The sequence below is a fragment of the Alternaria arbusti genome, assembly GCF_024043155.1.
Source record: "Alternaria arbusti strain BMP 1465 chromosome Unknown scaffold_6, whole genome shotgun sequence".
NCBI classification, from domain to species: domain Eukaryota; kingdom Fungi; phylum Ascomycota; class Dothideomycetes; order Pleosporales; family Pleosporaceae; genus Alternaria; species Alternaria arbusti.
The window spans coordinates 878,351-896,401 of NW_026249946.1; the positions used below are offsets into that span (position 1 = coordinate 878,351).

An 18,051-nucleotide genomic window follows, 5' to 3' on the forward strand; every position below is an offset into this window, starting at 1 on the left:
GGGAAATGTAGCCATGAATTCAAACATCTATGCAAACAATATCCAAGTGGTATGGTGAAGGGTGGATGATGCGCAATCAGAAGGCCCGCCTGGACGCAAGCGCGAGCGGGAGTCGACCCACGAGATCGGCACCTAGTCAGGGACGAGACGCCATCGCGCGCAAGCCAGCCCGGTGAAACATTCGCCTCAACCACGACGCTCGCTGTGTACGCCGTGTCTTCTGTCCCACAGAAACATCTTTTGCAACCTTCTTACTCGATCCATCACTCCCTCGTGATTGCCGGAGTCTTGCATTCAATGCTAGCCTCAACATCATAGAGCTTCACGCTCGCGCCGTCATCGATAGCCTAGCCGTTTGCGCTGCGAACGACACAACACCGCCCACCTCTTCCTTTAAAGCAGGCCCCGGCTCCGACCAGAATGCCGCCCTACGAAGCCCACGAAATGCGCCGTGGCAAGTACGCCAAGCTCGACAACCCCGTCGACGACGATGTCGAGACGCCGACGCGCTTCTCCTCCGAATCCAACGGGACGCTAGAAGATCTCGAAGAACACGACCCACTCGCATTCGACAGCAAGATCAGGCGCAAGAAGAGCGCCGGCGATCTCAAGGTTAGGAAGGCGTCCTACAGAGACACCGAGGACGCGGCCCCATTCCCCGTACAGCAAAGGAAGTCGCGGTGTGCGCCAGGACGGTGCTGCTGCTGGCTGCTGGTCTTCGTCGCCGCCACCGTCTTGATACTCGCCTCGGGTGGCATATGGGCATACAAGGTCTCGGTGCCTGAGGATGGGCTGAGTCCGCCGTGGTACCCCTCGCCAAAGGGTGGCACCGACAAGGCATGGGAGGACAGCTACAAGAGGGCTGCGGACCTGGTCAAGCAGATGACGCTGCCTGAGAAGGTCAACATCACAACGGGCACAGGATGGAGCATGGATCTCTGCGTCGGCCAGACTGGGCGCGTAGACAGGCTGAAGTTCCCCAGCTTGTGTCTACAGGTACGTACACTCCGCATGTCTCAGGACTAGACTAATGTGTTCAGGACGGCCCATTGGGTATTCGATTCGCCGACAATATCACCGCATTCCCTGCCGGTATCACCACTGGCGCGACCTGGTCCAAGGAACTCATGTACCTACGCGGAAAGGCCCACGGCCAAGAAGCACGCCTCAAGGGCGTCAACGTCCTGCTGGGTCCTGCCATGGGTCCTCTCGGGAGAATGCCAGCTGGTGGTCGCGTCTGGGAGGGTTTCGGTTCAGATCCCGTTCTACAGGGCATTGCAGCTGCCCAAACCATCAAGGGCATCCAGGAGGAGGGCGTCATGGCTACCGCGAAGCATTATGTCGCCAACGAACAAGAGCACTTCAGACAAGCATGGGAGTGGGGCCTTCCAAACGCGATATCGAGCAACATCGACGACCGCACACTGCACGAGATCTACGCATGGCCCTTCGCCGACTCCGTCAAAGCTGGAGTGACCAGCGTCATGTGTTCGTACAACCAGGTCAATTCAAGCTATGCCTGCCAAAACTCCAAGCTGCTCAACGGTGTCCTAAAGGATGAGCTTGGTTTCCAGGGCTTTATTCAGAGTGACTGGTTAGCACAGCGTTCAGGCGTGGCTAGTGCTCTTGCGGGCTTGGATATGACCATGCCTGGAGATGGCTTGAGATGGGCCAAGGGCAACAGCTTATGGGGCCCTGAGCTCACCCGTGCGGTTCTCAATGGAAGCGTGCCCATCGATCGTGTCGACGACATGGTTACTCGTGTTGTGGCATCTTGGTATCAGGTTGGCCAGGACAAGTGGGAAAATGACGGACCAAACTTCTCTTCGTGGACCAACGACCGGGTCGGCAAGCTTCACGAGGGCAGCCCATCGGACCACGAAACAGGCATCGTAAACCAGTACGTCAACGCACAAGGAGAAGGGAAAGAAGCCCATGGACACCTAGTCCGTCGCGTCGCTGCCGAAGGTACCGTCTTGGTGAAGAACGAGGGCAAGATGCTGCCTCTGGACCGAAAGGGCTGGAAGACTGGCGGCAAGGCCAAGACAAAGTTCCGTGTTGGTGTCTTTGGTGAAGATGCACGTCTCCCTCATGAGGGAATCAACCACTGCGCTGATCAGAGCTGCAACGAAGGTACATTAGGCTCAGGATGGGGTTCTGGCGCGGTCAACTTCTCGTATCTAGTGGAGCCCATGTCCGCTATTCGAGACGCCTTCGACAACGAGACTGTTTACGTCACCGATTGGCTAGAAAACAAGCTACCTAGCCAGAAGGAGATTCTCGTCGATCAGGACCTCTGCATTGTCTTCGCCAACGCCGACGCTGGAGAAGGCTACCAGCACTATGAGGGCATTCGTGGTGACAGGAATGACCTTAATCTGCAAAAGGGCGGCGAGAAGCTAATTCAGGATGTTGCTAAAGATTGCGGAGAAGGCATGGGCGATGTGGTGGTTGTCATCCACACTGTTGGACCTGTCATCCTGGAGAAGTTCATCGACATCATGAATGTCAGAGCCGTCATTATCGCCAATCTTCCCGGTACCGAATCTGGTAACGCCATCGTAGACGTACTCTTCGGTGACGTCAACCCATCTGGACGTCTACCTTACACAATCGCCAAGAAGGAAGATGACTACGGCCCAGGCAGCAAGATCAAGTATCTTCCCACCCCAAAGGATGGTCTGGCGCCTCAACAGGACTTCTCCGAAGGTCTCTACATTGACTACCGCTACTTCGACAAGAAGAACATCGCCCCACGATTCGAGTTTGGCTACGGTCTTTCGTACACCGACTTCAAGCTGTCCTCTCTCCTCATCGAAGAAAAGGGCGCTAAAACACCTCTTCCCAAGCCTCGACCTGACGGTCTGACTCCACCAAGCTATTCTACCGACCTACCAGATCCCAAATCTGTACTGTTCCCTGAGGGCTTCAACCAAGTCGAGCGATTCATCTACCCATGGCTAGATTCCGTGAAGGGCATCAAGAAGTCCGACCCCACGACCCCCGCTTCACCATCTCCTCTTAGCCAAGCAGGCGGTGGCCCAGGCGGCAACCCCGATCTCTACACCACGCTTCTGACTGTATCGGCGTCCCTAGAAAATGCCGGACCCGTCGACGGCGCATCGGTAGTCCAACTCTACATTTCTTTCCCGCAAAACTACAAAGACCACGAGACGGGTGAGCCCGTCGACTTCCCAGTTCGTGTGTTGCGCGGCTTTGAGAAGATTCACCTTGAGAAGAATGCAGGCAAGCTAGTGCAGTTTGATGTGACTAGAAGAGATTTGAGCTATTGGGATGTCAAGAGGCAGAATTGGGTGCTGCCTAACGGCGAGTTTGGTATTGGTGTGGGTTTCTCAAGCCGAGATCTGCCTTTGGAGGGGAAGTGGTAGACTGGTATTTTCTTGGATAGAGCGGCAATTGGTCTGGTGTTGGGTGTTATGTTTGTGTTGGTTGCTGATATCCCATATATACAATCTATCTATTGCTGATCTTGCTCACGATGTTAACTACACTGCAACACTTTCCAGTGACGACTGAACTCCGCCTTTTTAGGATAACTTTATAGCTCACTCTTTCCCGAGCCATCTTGTCCTTCCATCGGTCTGCGCCCTCTGGCAAACAGAATCGTGCGCCACAGCTTCTTGCCACCGAACTCCATGTAGTTCTTCTCTTTCATCGTGATGACATCCACATCCACGAACCCAGCTTCTGTGAAGAACTGCTTTACGCCATCGATAGTAAAGTGCGGAACCACTATCGAGGCGCTCATCTTCTGGCGGAACTCAGTGTTACTCTCGCCAACATCATGCTTCTTCTCAGCATCATGGTGATGATGGTGCTCGTGGTGGTGGTGCCCATGACCATGCGATCCAGAACCCTTCTCCTCCCCATGACCATGATGATGTCCATGACCATGAACAGCATGATTCCCCTCACTCCCCTCAATCATACTCCCATCCTCCGCCGCCAACAAATCCCCTCCCTCCAAAAAATCATTAATAACCAACACACCGCCCGGCCTCAACCTCTCCTTCAACTGCCTCGCCGCAAACACCACATCCTCGAAATGATGAAATCCAAACCCCACAGTTGCGATGTCGAAACTCCAAAACCTATCCCCGGAAAGCGATTCGGGATTAGGGTCAGACTTGTCGAATAGGTCTCCTACGATGGCATTGACTACGTTTTCGGAGAGTCCGGCGTCGCGTGCGCGTGTGTTGTATGTGGAGACCATGTTGGGCGATATGTCGATACCTTGGGTGGAGGTGACGTAGGGCCCGAAGACGCGGGTCATGAGGCCGGTGCCGCATGCGTAGTCTAGGAGGCGGACTGGTTGAGTGGTGGAATCTGTGAAGGGGATGCCGACCCATGAGAGGTCGGAGCGTAGGGTGGTGGCTACTCGGTCATTGACGACTTTGAACCACGGTTTACTGTCGTAGGAGTCGGATATGGCACTGTACTTTGTTAGTATGATCTTATCGTGGGGTTTGAAAAGGCGTGTGACGTACTCGAAGTACCGCCGGTTGGCTTCTGCGTAGCTCATGTTGGATGGTGGGTTATGGTGAGGGGTAATTCTGGGGGTTTTGTAATGGGGATGCGGTCTTGATGGATATGTAGAATATTTTGAAGATGCGGAAGGAGTGATTGAAAAGTTTGGAGAGGATCCAGTGTTCCTTTTCTATGCTGAAGATGGTTGCGAAGATGGGAGCAAAGTCGCCGATCTACGTCGGAGACATATGTACGCTAAGCCTCTATTGGTGGAGCATCACCAAAATGGATTGGGAAACACGCAGTATATGGCGTTATGTTACCGGATATCACAGCATGCAAAGAAAGAAGTACGACTCCAGAGTTTTGTGTACACATACATTAATTCGATAAGTCGGTGGAGGCACAACTGGCCGAACGTTTCTCATTCTAATTCTGAGCTATGGAGACTAGTCGTCGGAGACATTGTCGTGTGGCTCCACAAAGTATAGAGAAGCAACCACTCATCGTGAACTCAAATTCGCCATCGTGATAGACAGAACATGACTCATATTCGTTTACGACAGAGTAGAACTCTCGTTGTGTTCAACACAGGCATTCTCGTCGATGCGCATATGTCTGTCTTGTGCCACGTATTATCAGGAGAATATCCCTCCCATGCTGTCTATGTTCTCTGGTGCTGATGAATTATTGTCTTCTCGAGAGACTTGAGTTTGCAGAGCTTGTTGCCGCGCAAGGCCTTCTTCTCTTTTCCGTCGTTTCCTCGCGTCCGCATCTTCCCAATCTGGCTTGGATCCACTTGTCGCAGTAGGTTCGTACGTACCCAAGAGGGCCCTGCGAAACCGGCTTATGCGATCGAAGTTGATGTTGAATCGCTCGTTTGCGATGTTTACTAGTGTTCGTAGATACCGCTCGTCTACCAAGGCAACATTGCGGCCATCACCATCTTGATACCCAATGATGGAGTCGAATGAATAACCAGCTGACCGGACAGCCACCATGGGGTTTGACTCTGCTATCTTCGCTGACCCTAGACTCACGGCGCCACTCTCACGGAACCCGGCAGCTAAGGCAGCAGTGAGGACGCCTTGGGCATGATCCATTGATGCACTCAGGACGTGGAGTATCTGTGCCACGTCAGACCATGTCAACGTGCCATGACGACTGAAGATACCATAGGTTCAAATTTAAGATGAATGTACCTGCTGGACGCGCTAGGTGTTTCCTCCGTTGCTTCAGCCTTCTTCAAGCCAAACTTTGACATGAGGTCACCTGTTGCTTCGTCTCGCCCAAGTGGCGTGTGTGAGATGAACAGCCAAGCACCCCCACCACCTTTTCCTCCTGGTCCAGCGCGTGAACTCTCGCCCTCAGGCAATGCATCTGGTACTTCATTGTCTGTTTTGCGTCCTTCCAAAAACACACTGATGCGCCCCGAACAGCTGCTAGTGGTGACTAGTCCTGGGAGACTGTTGATCGCGCCGATTAAATCTCGGATGGGCGCATCGACAGATCCCTTGGGCGACAGATCATGATACTCGCCGTCTGGAGCGTCGAGTTGCTCCAAGATCTTTTGCTTGCGAGCTTCGAAGCGTGTCGGCATGTCAGTCGGGCGTGCTTTCTGGCTGGGGTGGAAACGTGACAGCGCGCTGTATTTTCGCGTTCGAGTGCGTCATCGATGGTCTGTGCGCGCGTCATCTTTCAAGCAGCCACGAAGGCACCTGCAATGACAACTGAGTATCACGCCTATCACTTTCTCAAATCGCATCACTCGAAATCATGCCACGTAAAGCCACTAAAAGCGCAAGTGCTCCAGCCCCCAGGAGCAATTCTAAACGTCCTGCACCGGAGGTTCCAGCACGGCAGTCTAAGAGAGCACGGGCTACCGCAAGGAAGTCTTACGTCGAGCCTGAGAGCGACACGGATAGCGACGGGAACAGACCCAAGACAGACGTCGCATCCGACGGTGACGAGGATGACGTTGTAGCATCTGACTACGAGGAACATAGCGACAAGGATCCATCGTCGGAATCCGAGCACGATGAAACCGCCAGTGACGACGAACCTGAGGGCAAGCGAGCAACTCCTAGAGGGCGCGAAACCAAGAGCCTTGCCATACACAAGAAGGTCGCTGGCGAGAAAGAGCTATGGAAACCCGGTGCGAAGCTCGCACCAGGAACGCAGCTGATCATCAAGAAACCAAAGGCTCGAGATGCAGGCGACACGCCGTACTTGGATCACACAATCCACCCAAATACTATGCTGTTCCTTAAGGACTTGACGGCTAACAATGACCGCCAATGGCTGAAGCGTGAGTGATGGTTTACTATGTTTCGTGTCAAACGGCACGATCGGACCACTAGCTGACGTCTACATCGTAGTCCATGACCCTGACTTTAGAGTTTCATTCCAGGATTTCACCACTTTTGCGGAGAAGGTATCTGAGAAGATAATCGAGGCAGATGAGACCATCCCAGAGTTGCCTGTCAAAGATGTGGTAAGTGTTTCCGATTGGATTGTCCCAGTACGATTTACTAAAACGTGTAGATCTACCGGATTTACAGAGGTGAGCCCGAAGTATGGTCTTAGCTGGATTATGCTCACAGTAGAAAGACATTCGGTTCTCGAAAGACCCAACCCCGTACAAAGTGAGTGAATACATCGAGCTTTCACGCTAGGGTAGGGTCATGCCCTTGAAGCCGTGTCACGAAGTCGAGAGACACAGCATGCTGCCAAATCATCATGGCGCTGTGGCATATACTCTGCGATCCGACGAATAGCTTCAGCATGATGTCCTTTCATGGCTACATGCAAAGCAGGCTGACCTGATCTAGACTTACTTTTCTGCGGCCTGGTCAAGAACTGTAAGTCACACATGGGTACAAGCTTATGTGAGCCCCACACTGACATTGTATACGACGCGCAGGGACGCAAGGGACCTTACGCACACTACTACATCCAGGTGCAACCCAATGGTGGTAGCTTCGTAGGTATGTTCGATTCTCCTCTCTTCGTCTTCGCGGAGACACCCGAGCCGCGAGCTGTCGTGGAACTCAAGCGCAGTGCGAAGTGACCTCGTGGCCACCGCATTGCTTCTTTCGACTCCATGTGCATGAAGTATGCAAGTGTACCCAATGCTCGTCACCACGACAGCTGCTGCGAGCCTCGGCTCTACAGCGACTCTTGTCGTGTGGTCGACCTTGCACTACTGACCATGTGTCGCATTATACGACTGCCGGCTCGGAGACGACAATGCATCGCTATGCGGTCAGATTGACAGATCCGACCAGCGCTGCACGTTATGGCCATGCGGGGAATATTGACGGTCACCATGCCACACAACTGGACCCATGTGCCTATGCCTCGTCGGACAGCGTAGGGTAACATCTTGTCTTCTCGATTGTACCGCGCGGTATCCGGGAGGTAACGTATCGAACCGTTTAAGGGGTTGGCAGCGTGCAGCGAGGTGTCGTCGGGATGGTACACTCATCTGATGCACGTCAGTGTATATCCATTCTGCGCATGCAAGCGGCACCATAGTTAGCGGCGCGACAATGGCTTCTGCGCGTTACGCTCATTGATATCCTTTCTTACACGAGAATGCGCTGACTTTGAAAGGTGGTGGCTTCTGGCAGCCTGACGCGTCGACTCTGGCCAAACTACGACGCGACATTGATCGCAAACCGCACAAGATCAAGGCCGTACTAACGAACTCTGGTATTCGAGAGGCTTTCCTTGGTGGAGTCAAAGATGACGAGAAGAAGGCTGTGAAAGCTTTCACGAGCTTGTCGATGAATCAGTCGAATGCTCTGAAACGCAACCCAAAGGTATGCAGCATCTGTTCAATCCATCCCTTGAGACAGCAGGGTATCAGCAGACAGCTCTCGTGTCATTAAGCATGAACTTTGCTTGTGAAACACCATGGTCACGACGTTTTCTCACAAGCAGAGTCGAGTTTTGCAAGGTCTGGTAACGGCTTTGCCGCGATCGGGTACTGTCCGCCGCCTGACACGGTTCAACACCAAAACTAGCACGGAAGCTCCCCGCCTACAAGGATGCATCTCCATGAAACTCTTCCGCTACACCATCTCGCGAACGGCACACGATCACGATGACGTGCAATTAGCTTCAGTCTCGTACTGGAAGGTTGTGCGTTACAACTGTGTGCCGTCCGGCAAATAGAGTTTCAAGTCGCCCCGCACTCAACAAGTTGAGCTGAGTTGGAGTTGTCATAGCTAGCACCCTTTGAGTAGGCGGGGTTCTCTGCTCGCAGCAGTCTGTCAAAGCCCAGTCGCGGGGATTATGATGAACAAACTTCAAACTTCAAACTCACTGCAGCTGTTCATGTTTGCTGACACCTCTCCAGGGATATGACCATGACCACAAAGATATCGAACTTATGCGGCTCCGCAACTACACCATGGGGCGGAAGCTCGCAGACGATGAAATTGTTGGTTCTGGGGGCTTGGAGCGAGTGGGTGAACTCATTGCCAGTCTGGTACCCTTTGTAAGTCTATCCTTCCATACTCTTGAGATAAACGGCCTCACGTTCCCATTGGACAAGAAAAGATAAGAGCGGCGGCAAGTTGTTAGGGAAGTGCCTGTACGGTGCAAGCGATGGGGTGACTATAGTGCCGGCCAGTAGTGCGTTGGCAATGCAGTCACCCGCCCATCGTAAAATCCTTCAGGTGTGAAGGACGACCACAGCAATCTCCCGGGAGGCGTTGCACACAAGGCCGCTAACAACCGTGGCAGATCACCTATCTGAACAGCATCGCGATGCCCGACGACGACACGTCAGACTCGAGCGAGGACGAAGGAAGCGATGCCGAGCCCGACGATGACAGCAACGCCGCAGAGGATGACGAGGCTTGATGAGAGCAATTTCAACAACGCATGTTCGAGGCACGGTGCTTCGAGCCGAAGTCATTTAGATGCACACATTTGTGGGAGCGTGGAGGAGTGGGCCACGCAAGCGCAAAGACCGCCAATAGACGCTGGTGTAACCCTGCCACGGTGGCGCTGACTGGTTGACACAACCGATGCCATGCAACAGACTAAGTCATCGTGCAGCATTAGCTCCAGCAGGAGCGGATAACTGGGATCAACATGCAGCGCTAGTAGGTCACGGGAGCACTTATGCCAAATGCAGTATCCTCGGTCTTATGATGGGCCTTGTTCATTTCGGATCTAGCTTCCTCGTACCCTGGCCCCCTCTTAAAGCTACGCTCAGACGCGGGCCTGCCGTCTTTCTTAGCGGCTTTTCCCTGGCTAAACGAACGAGGGGAGGCAGTGCACAGTGCTCACTCTCCCTCTTTTCGATCACGACGCAATATAGATGGCTGACCGCATCGATGCCAGATTCTCGCTATGACATTGCAGCAGAGGATTTGCCAGGGTGTGCAGCTATCGCTTTATATAATCGCCAGGCCCCGATCAGCTGGCCTCCCCACTATCCATTTTGGCACAGTGACATGCTGCACACGTTGCGTTAGTCTATACACGGCTACGGCTCGGGGCGCACTCGTTGTCCGTCTGGGATGCATGGGTTTACGCCCTAACGCGTCTGATCGAGGCCAGCTGCATCTCATGACGAAGGCTTCAGCGAATCTTTACCGGCGCCGTGAGTAGCTGGTGGTTAGTTGCTGCATCGCTCAGCGTCATGCACTCATAAGAAGCGGAAAGTTGAGCGGCTTACGCTGTTGGGCTGCGCTTGACGTGGTGTAAGCATGACGCCAGCAGCTCCAACGCCAAACCTTCAGAATCTCAATGCGAGCTGTGGTCCTTCTACGGCGCGATTTTGCATTGCACAGTGCATTCCAATTGAATAACGAGGCTTTGAGGAGCTTCAGAATGCCTTCAAAAGGCGGTGTGGTTATAAGGCAACTCGTTGTGTCTATTGAATCCCACCGTCCATCACACCGATGAGCTGCAGATATTTCTTTCTTCCGCGAATTAGCACGCTTCGGGCTGATCCATCGACCCGCAATGGCTTGCGTCCGCTTATCCACCCCTTCCGCGTCTCTAGATGATATTTACCGGCGTTTGTGACACAGCTGGATCTCGCAAAGCCAAAACGTGTCGCCTTGCCCTTCTCGGCCTTCCGCCGGGTTCGGTAAGGCGAGCCTACACCGTTGTCTGCCCGAAGATGAGGCGGACGAGCGCTGGGGTAGAGAACGGAGATGGGATACCGCTTATCCGACAGGATGTCGTCCCTCACACCACTACTGCAAGGACGGAAACTCGTTTGTTGGAGCATCAGCAACATGCGGTACTGCGGCGCATCAAAAGTATTATCAGGATGCAAAGGAATGCGTGTACACCGATGCAACGCCATCACCAGACTGACCACGCCTCTATCGCACCAGCACACCTTGACAGATCGGTGAGGTTGTTTGTTTTGCACTGGCCACGGACGCGCTGTGGAAGCATTGCCCGCGTTCTTTATGCTTGTCAGACACTAGAACGGTGCCACGGGCGAGGCATCGTCTCGGAGGCTTGACGATATCTTCCCGCCTGATATATCTGGATCTGGTTTTACCTGCAGATTGGCGGTACACAGAATGCAGCACAAGCGACATGGCCCTTTTGCGCTGCTTACGGTGACACGAATGGGTAGACTCCGCAATCTCCAGCTATGCTATGCATATTGCGGGAAGGCTTCGGTGACACAAACTTCGTTAATCTAATTATCAACGGGACACACGCGGGAATTCCACATCTCGTCCCGAGCCGCGAATACACCTGGTTCCAATTGAGCCAGCTCCCACCGTCCACGCGCGGCGTCGCAATCTCCATGGCCACCACCATGGCTGAGCATCGCTTACCGTCTGCACTGCAGTGGTGATGGACGTTGCGCGGCTATTTGCTTGGGTGAATCGACCGAGGCGGCTGAAGATCACGTCCAGAACAGATCCTGGTTGATCTACCCCACAATCCGCTCACTTGGTGTAACCGTCATCAGCGGCATTCAACGGCACTTTTTCAATGTGCAACACAAGGCTGCTGTCCTTGATTGTCGGCCAAGTCAAGGATGACGCTCCTTGGACTGATGGTTTCAGACGAATATAGTCGCAGACAAATGACTGCATTGGGCCTCATCTATCACGCGCTCGTGACTGACTCGAAAGGGCGAAATACGGTGTGGCAGTCAATCAAATTACAACAATTATTAAAAGCGATTGGCTGCAAGCGGTCATCCCGCTGAATACGGTACCAATGAGTGAAAACGGCACTGTGACCGGGACGACGGCTTTGAGCGGTAGACACGTCTTGTGACTGCAGCAAGGTTTTTTGTCGTGCTCGATAGGATTTACCCGTCGAGCAGCAGCTGCAAGGCACATGCCAGCTGGAATGCTGAGATTTGCCCAAGTAAGTTGAATGCTAGGCAGGGGACGTGCTGATTGGTCGATTAAATTTGACCGAGACCTGGACGGTGGAAAACTAAGCTTGAGAGAGTGCGGGCCGTCCGCCCTAATCTCGAGGCAAGAGACACAGGACGAGGTGCTTAGGCAAGCGTGGATAGCAATGAACTACTGCTGACTATTCTTTGTTCCAGGTGTGGGCGTCGTCACGTATATGCAGTCAGGTGAAAATAGGCCGGCGAGGAGCCGAGGCTGAAAGCGCCCTGGGCGTTTCGCGATTCTCCATGCCACCGTGCCTACATCCGCACAAGTCCGAGATTCGTCACCAGCGGGACTTGCGGCACCGCCACTACCAAAAAATAGGCACAAGTGCCGTCGAATTCTTTGTATCGGTTTGTCTCGACTATTGTGGAGGCGTCGAATCAGCAGCGCGAGGAAGTGTTTTGCCATGGGCACCAATTCGCAAGCCTTCGCCGGCGCAAGGGATGAACGGTTTGCCAAATTGTGGATGTCAGATTGAGAGGCGTGATTCGAGGAGGAAAGTGGGCTGCGTCGCATGCCGGCCGTCTTACACGAAGCAATAGCAGCTGAGAGAGACGATGTCGGACGGTTTCTTCACAGGCAAGAGTGGCCAGAATCGGCTCTATGACCAAGCAGCTTGCGCGTGAAGGCGAAAAAGAGGTGCTGCTGCGCTCAACGAACGGTTCTCCCGGCGCAAGACATCGGCTCTCCCGTAGACACTGCCCCGCGAAGGAGAGTGCCTGAAGTCGCCGAGACGCACCGGCAGGGCCATGACTAGCGAACAGAGGGCACTCACGTCACAGTTGTCCAAGCAGACGTAGCTGCCGAAGTGTTACACACCAACAGTCGGACAGGGATGCTGCCGTCCTTGTCGAGGAAAATGACCGACGCCCCGAATGGATCAGCCCTATCAGACATGTGCGCAAATGAAGCAGACGGCAGGCGGGAACTCGAGGTTAGGGCAGGGAGGTGCGCGGGTGGTGCTGCAGGCGGCCAGTTGCAGTGGACACGTCGGAGAAGCAGTTCTAGGGAGGACGAGGCAGCGTCACGATGCATGTGTACAAAAAGCATATTGCAGCAGGCGGCCGGGGCCAGTCGCGGAGGGTAGGACCAAAGCTGACCGGACGCAGGCGCGTACCGTGGTTCGTGAGCTGTCGAATGCGCGAGCTATGGGCTTGGCGGAGGAAGCGACACGAGGGACGCAGAGACGGGCCGTAGACGATTCAAGAGCCCGAGGTGGTTCCATGAGTCTTTAGCGACTGTGCCACGGTAGACGCACGCGCAGTGCAGCAGCGACGGGAGGGCTCTGGAGCAAGCGCGGTGCAGGCAGGGCGCGGCGTGCAGGGCAGACTGGGAAGCCGTGGGCTTTCTAGTATTTGTTGCGGCGGCGTGTGTATGTAATTAAAGGCTCGTAGATCACAGCGCGACGGGAGTCCCCGAGGGCTTGGCGAGTCACACATCTCGAGCAAGCTGCCGGCCCGCAGCAGCATCATGCACATGGGTGGCCGACAAGGTTGGGGCAGCTGGCACGGCCATGGGCGGCGTCATGGGCGTGTCATGGGCGCGGTCGCAATACACAGGCCAGACAGTTGGCGGCAGCGACGACGTGGTAGGGGCGGCTCGCACTCAGCGTGCTGCTCGCCGGTAGCTCGTGTGCGCGGATGGGTGGGCTGCCCAGCTGCACGTCGCGCTGCAAGTGAGGATGCCGCATGGCATTTAGCGCGTTTGGCGGACCGTCGCCGTCGTCGCTGCATGGGGCGGGCAGGGATAAAAACGCCATGCCAGTAGAAGCGGCGAGAAGGTTGAGTTCGGGCACGCGGTGGGTAGTAATAGCGGCCGCTCCAACCTGAATCTCCTTTTTCGCTTCCACGCTCTTGGGTCCCGTCGTCTCCTCCACGCGCTTCGAGAAGCCTTTCACTCCACAGCCTCCCTCGCCCAACTCTGCCCTTCTCTCCAACGCTCCTCGTGCAGACCACACCCGCCTACACGCCGCCTGCACGCCCGTCTCTACGCGCCGCCCTACACCCTCCCCTCCTCCCTCCGCCCCGACTGGCTTGGCTCGCCCACGCAGCACTGCCCGTCGCTCTCACCTGCAGCCGACGTTGCGGCCCGCTTGCCAGTATTTTGTGACACCTCACCCGCCCCAGAGGATCTCCCGCACCACCACCGACCTTCTCTTGCCCGACGTCTCTCTTCCACCTGCGCTGCTGTCCGCCCAACCGCTGCGTCGCACTGGGAGAGCCCCCGCCGTGCCAGCACCGCACACGACCACCGCCGCGCGACACCATGTTCCCTCACCAGGGTGGCCAAGGCCAGCTTCCCGCCCACTGGCAACCGCCCACGGCCCAGCAGCCTCCCAATGGCGCCTATGCCCAGCCTCCGCATGTAAGTGTCTGAATGGCAGTCACGCGTGCCTGCACGTCATCTGTCTGCCTGGCTCTCGTAGTCTCTCTCGTAAGCTGGGTCACAGCGCGCTGACACTTGACGTCGACTAGATGAGCACCACGCTCCCTCCTCCGCCGCCCCAAGAGCCCCGTCCCGACATGGCTCAACATCCTCAGTACCAGCACCAACAGCCCTACCGCCTGCCAGGCCCCAATGAGTGGACGCGCGCCCCTCCTCCCCCCGATCCATACCGCCAGCAGCACCAGGGCCCTCCTCCACCGCCGCAGTACGTCCAGCAGCACCACCAGCCGCCAGCTCCCCGCCAGCGCACTGCAATCGCCTGTCGCTACTGCAGACGTCGCAAGGTACACCACGGCCCACGCCATTGACTCGAGACTGCCTGCTTACTCTACCTAGATCCGCTGCTCCGGCTTTGAGGCAACCGAGGACGGCCGCTGCTCCAATTGCATGAGGTTCAACCAAGACTGCATCTTCACCCCCGTGTCTGCCCAGACGCAGGCCTTTGTTCCCGCCCACACTGTCTGGCGCGGTGTCGGACAGCCACCGCCCATGTACGGCGCCTACGGGCAGCCTCTCCCTCCTGCCAGCCACGCCGAGCCCTATGGCCAGCCGTCGCGCCAGCCGCATTATCTGCCCAGCCCCACTGCAGGTCCGTACCCAGCTCATTCTGACTATGGTCCGCCTAGTGCTTCTCCAGATGAGGCGAGCCGTGACGCGCTGGCAGGCAGGAAGAGACTCCACCCAGAGCCTCACACTCCTACCCTGCCTCCGCCGCATCCTGGCTCAGCGTCACAGGCCCCTCATCGAGGCACTGGGCAAGATTATGCCTATCCAGAGCCACCGTCTCTAACATCGGGCGCTTCAACAGCATCGACCCCCGCTCCCTACTCATCCGCACCTCCTCCCGCCCAACCATACTACGCTGCTCAGCCTCCGCGTCAAGGCTCCCCACAGAGCGCCTATCGCTACGAGCCGAGTCGCACCTCGTCCTCGCCACACTCCCAAGCACCCACGACCCCTGGTGCCCCGCCGACGCCCTATTACGCAGCTCCACCGCAGCCCAACGGCGTCTTGCAGCCACCACCCGCGCGCACCGATGGCAGAACCCCACCGCCACCTACATCGCAAGCCTCGGCTAGGCCCAGCATGCGCATCAATGATCTCGTAAGCGATAATGGCCCCGCCCGCAGCTCGACCGATTCGTCCATGCTCAACATGCTCAACCGCCGCCCCATGTAAAAATCTGCCTCGCGCAAGTGGAGACGCTCTGGAGCTGGTCTTTCGAGAGCGCTACACATTTCGGATTAAGCGAAGAGCGAAGAGCAAAATTTCCCATCGAATCTGTCAGCCGTCGTTTACTGCTTTCCAATGTACAATCTATCTTCGCGTTCAATCGACGTTTGCTATCGCAAGGAGTTCTGGCTGGCAACAGCGTGATTTCTGGGCGGCTATCTGAATCTTCAAGAGCGACAAAGATCTTTCAACGTTTTCTACTTTAATACTCACGGATCATCCTACTGTCCCTCCCGGTCTTCCTTCTCGAGTGACCAAACTACTACACTGGGTGGTTATTCTGTCTTTTCCCGCAAACATTAGAACTGGGGTTGCATCATCACATGGAGGCTTCGTTGATATTTGCATCATCGTAGCGTGGGTTGGGTCCGGCATTCATGTGCTTCGCTGCATATTGGCTGGGGTAGTGGTCGCTTGTGCTTTTTGGTACCTCTTTCCTATCGTACGTTTTTACGCTGGTTTTTCGCGGTATTCCCCTTCTCGGCCTGTCTCTACCGCATCTGAAAGTCTATATGGGAACTATTACTGGTGGGTGGCAATCTGATTTAAATCGCAAAGCACTTTGAGAAAGCGAACGTTTCGCGCATCGTCTTGTACGTAGTCTCCTTTTTTCTTTACTAGCTATCTAAATTGGAGACGTTCGCTGGTGCAATACTTGCTCAACCCTCTGCATGCCTTGATGAACGGCGCACAGCATTTGGAGCACGTCAGTGCTGATGTGCTGATATTCAGTGCCGGATTTCCGACCTGATCCTACCCGTCGAACCACCTCTGATGCCCAGGTCGATCTGTCATGCTCACCCATCGCTCCTGCCTGCCGTGCCAACCAGCTTGCCCCTTGTACGACGGTATTGCCGAGACATGTGCCAGTGACAAATTTTGACATACAAATCACATCGCACGTTGCGCACGAAAAGCCACGCAGGGCAACCGACGGTAGATACACGAGAGCGGGTACGCACGTGTTGTACCTTCCTTTCCAGGGCAACACGTTCCATCCAAAAACAAAGGTCAACCAGATTCAGCCACCTCCACGCCCCGATCTTAATCCCATGGGGCGGACTTTGTTTTGGTATCGATCGTACCGTTACCATACCAAGTCTTCACTGACACTTGCCTGACAGGTGTACGTGCATGATTCAATTACGCCTACACGGAAAGGCACCGCACAGCACTTCTACCACGGTACGGACTCGGGGTCTCGGCGAGCCGGAGCGCTGCTACCACGCAAGTTTCGATCTGTCAGTCTCGAACTACATCGGCACGGGACGTGATGGGTTCCACGGTAGAAAGCCAAATAGAATCCTCTCAGCCCGTCGACTAGAACGTCGCCGTCTGTCATCTCGCGGTACGGCGCGTCCTGGCATGCACGATGTAGTCAACATGATTTCACCAGTACCACTATCACGATTGTGTCTCGCGGCTCAGACGCAGGGTGGACTACCATCGTCCGATGATGGCTCGATGGTACTATGCACTTGCACCAAATGCCACCAGACATCAGTTGAGGCTCTAGATTTCTAGCGTACCACGATATCACTTGGCCAGCTGATGAGCCCAGAGGCTCTATTACTCTTCTGTCTCCTCAAGCTGCCGCGCGGTGCAGCATCGTACCAGAGGCCAGGTTCTGGATCGCACTCCGCCGATGTTGACCTAATGAATGAAGGGCTTGGCCATACGCATGTCTCACATCCACTGGCTATTGACACGCTGGCCGTTGCATGGTTTGGCCGCTATAGCGTACCGTTCAAACTCGACCTTGACTAACGGAACGGTGCGAGCAGGCAGGACCTGTTTGATTCGCTGCCACAAGGGGAGACAACTCCGTCATGAGAACTGCCAGAGCATGCAGGGCAAAAAAGCAAAAAGGACGAGTTTGGTTCTAAAGTGATTTAGCGCACCGCCGTCTGCCTGCCTCGACGCGCATACTTTCTTTACCTGGGCCGCCAACACGGACACTATTCAGCTGACATATATCGCACCATTTAATTTTTCCTTCAGGCAGACAGACAGGTCATTCTTCCATGGTTCAGGGTTGCGGCGATGTAATCGAATCTGGAAAAGTATATCGTGGGCATCCGCATGTCACGAATCAACATTAGCCTGTCAGCGTTTCAGTTGAGCAAGAATTATCTTGCTCTCATAAGCCAGCCAGGACCAGGGGTGGTTTCTAGTATGCGACTCGCTTTCAGCCGATCGTAATATAGTAATCCCTCACACATCTATAGGGTCAATCGCTGTTGTACGAAACGAACGTGCTCGGTAACCCCCTCTAACTCCGAATTCGGACCTGGTCAAGCTAAATAGTCGTTGCCCGTCACGGGACGGTGCGAGCAGAAGTTTCGAGCCGGGATGTCGATGTCGCAAATAGCCGACTAGACTGAGTCGAGCAACGGGCGAGCCCTGACCTTTTCCCTTCCTTGTACAAGTCATGTTAGTGTACCGTTCTTTGTCTTCCTTCCTTTGGGCTTCGCAATCGCAT

The 18,051-nt window shown here is 55.0% G+C and overlaps 5 protein-coding genes across 5 annotated transcripts; 3 read left to right on the top strand and 2 right to left on the bottom strand.

Moving 5' to 3' along the window:
* Positions 1 to 420: 420 nt before the first annotated feature.
* J4E86_005503 (uncharacterized protein) lies at positions 421 to 3,389 on the top strand (the record flags this gene model as incomplete). Its single annotated transcript, XM_051446037.1, has 2 exons — positions 421 to 996; positions 1,041 to 3,389. 2 exons carry the CDS (start codon positions 421 to 423, stop codon positions 3,387 to 3,389), a joined length of 2,925 nt encoding a protein of 974 aa, XP_051302804.1.
* Positions 3,390 to 3,559: 170 nt separating this feature from the next.
* J4E86_005504 (uncharacterized protein) lies at positions 3,560 to 4,543 on the bottom strand (the record flags this gene model as incomplete). Its single annotated transcript, XM_051446038.1, has 2 exons — positions 3,560 to 4,454; positions 4,509 to 4,543. The coding sequence occupies 2 exons, from the start codon at positions 4,541 to 4,543 to the stop codon at positions 3,560 to 3,562; spliced, it is 930 nt and encodes a 309-aa protein (XP_051302805.1).
* A 609-nt stretch (positions 4,544 to 5,152) lies between these two features.
* J4E86_005505 (uncharacterized protein) lies at positions 5,153 to 6,088 on the bottom strand (the record flags this gene model as incomplete). Its single annotated transcript, XM_051446039.1, has 3 exons — positions 5,153 to 5,286; positions 5,312 to 5,615; positions 5,663 to 6,088. 3 exons carry the CDS (start codon positions 6,086 to 6,088, stop codon positions 5,153 to 5,155), a joined length of 864 nt encoding a protein of 287 aa, XP_051302806.1.
* Positions 6,089 to 6,264: 176 nt separating this feature from the next.
* Positions 6,265 to 9,360, top strand: J4E86_005506 (uncharacterized protein; the record flags this gene model as incomplete). The annotated part of the gene is made up of 6 exons (XM_051446040.1): positions 6,265 to 6,796; positions 6,849 to 6,982; positions 7,412 to 7,547; positions 8,104 to 8,312; positions 8,852 to 8,992; positions 9,241 to 9,360. The coding sequence occupies 6 exons, from the start codon at positions 6,265 to 6,267 to the stop codon at positions 9,358 to 9,360; spliced, it is 1,272 nt and encodes a 423-aa protein (XP_051302807.1).
* Positions 9,361 to 14,156: 4,796 nt separating this feature from the next.
* On the top strand, positions 14,157 to 15,515 carry J4E86_005507 (uncharacterized protein; the record flags this gene model as incomplete). Its single annotated transcript, XM_051446041.1, has 3 exons — positions 14,157 to 14,255; positions 14,366 to 14,620; positions 14,673 to 15,515. The coding sequence occupies 3 exons, from the start codon at positions 14,157 to 14,159 to the stop codon at positions 15,513 to 15,515; spliced, it is 1,197 nt and encodes a 398-aa protein (XP_051302808.1).
* Between the last annotated feature and the right edge of the window lie 2,536 nt (positions 15,516 to 18,051).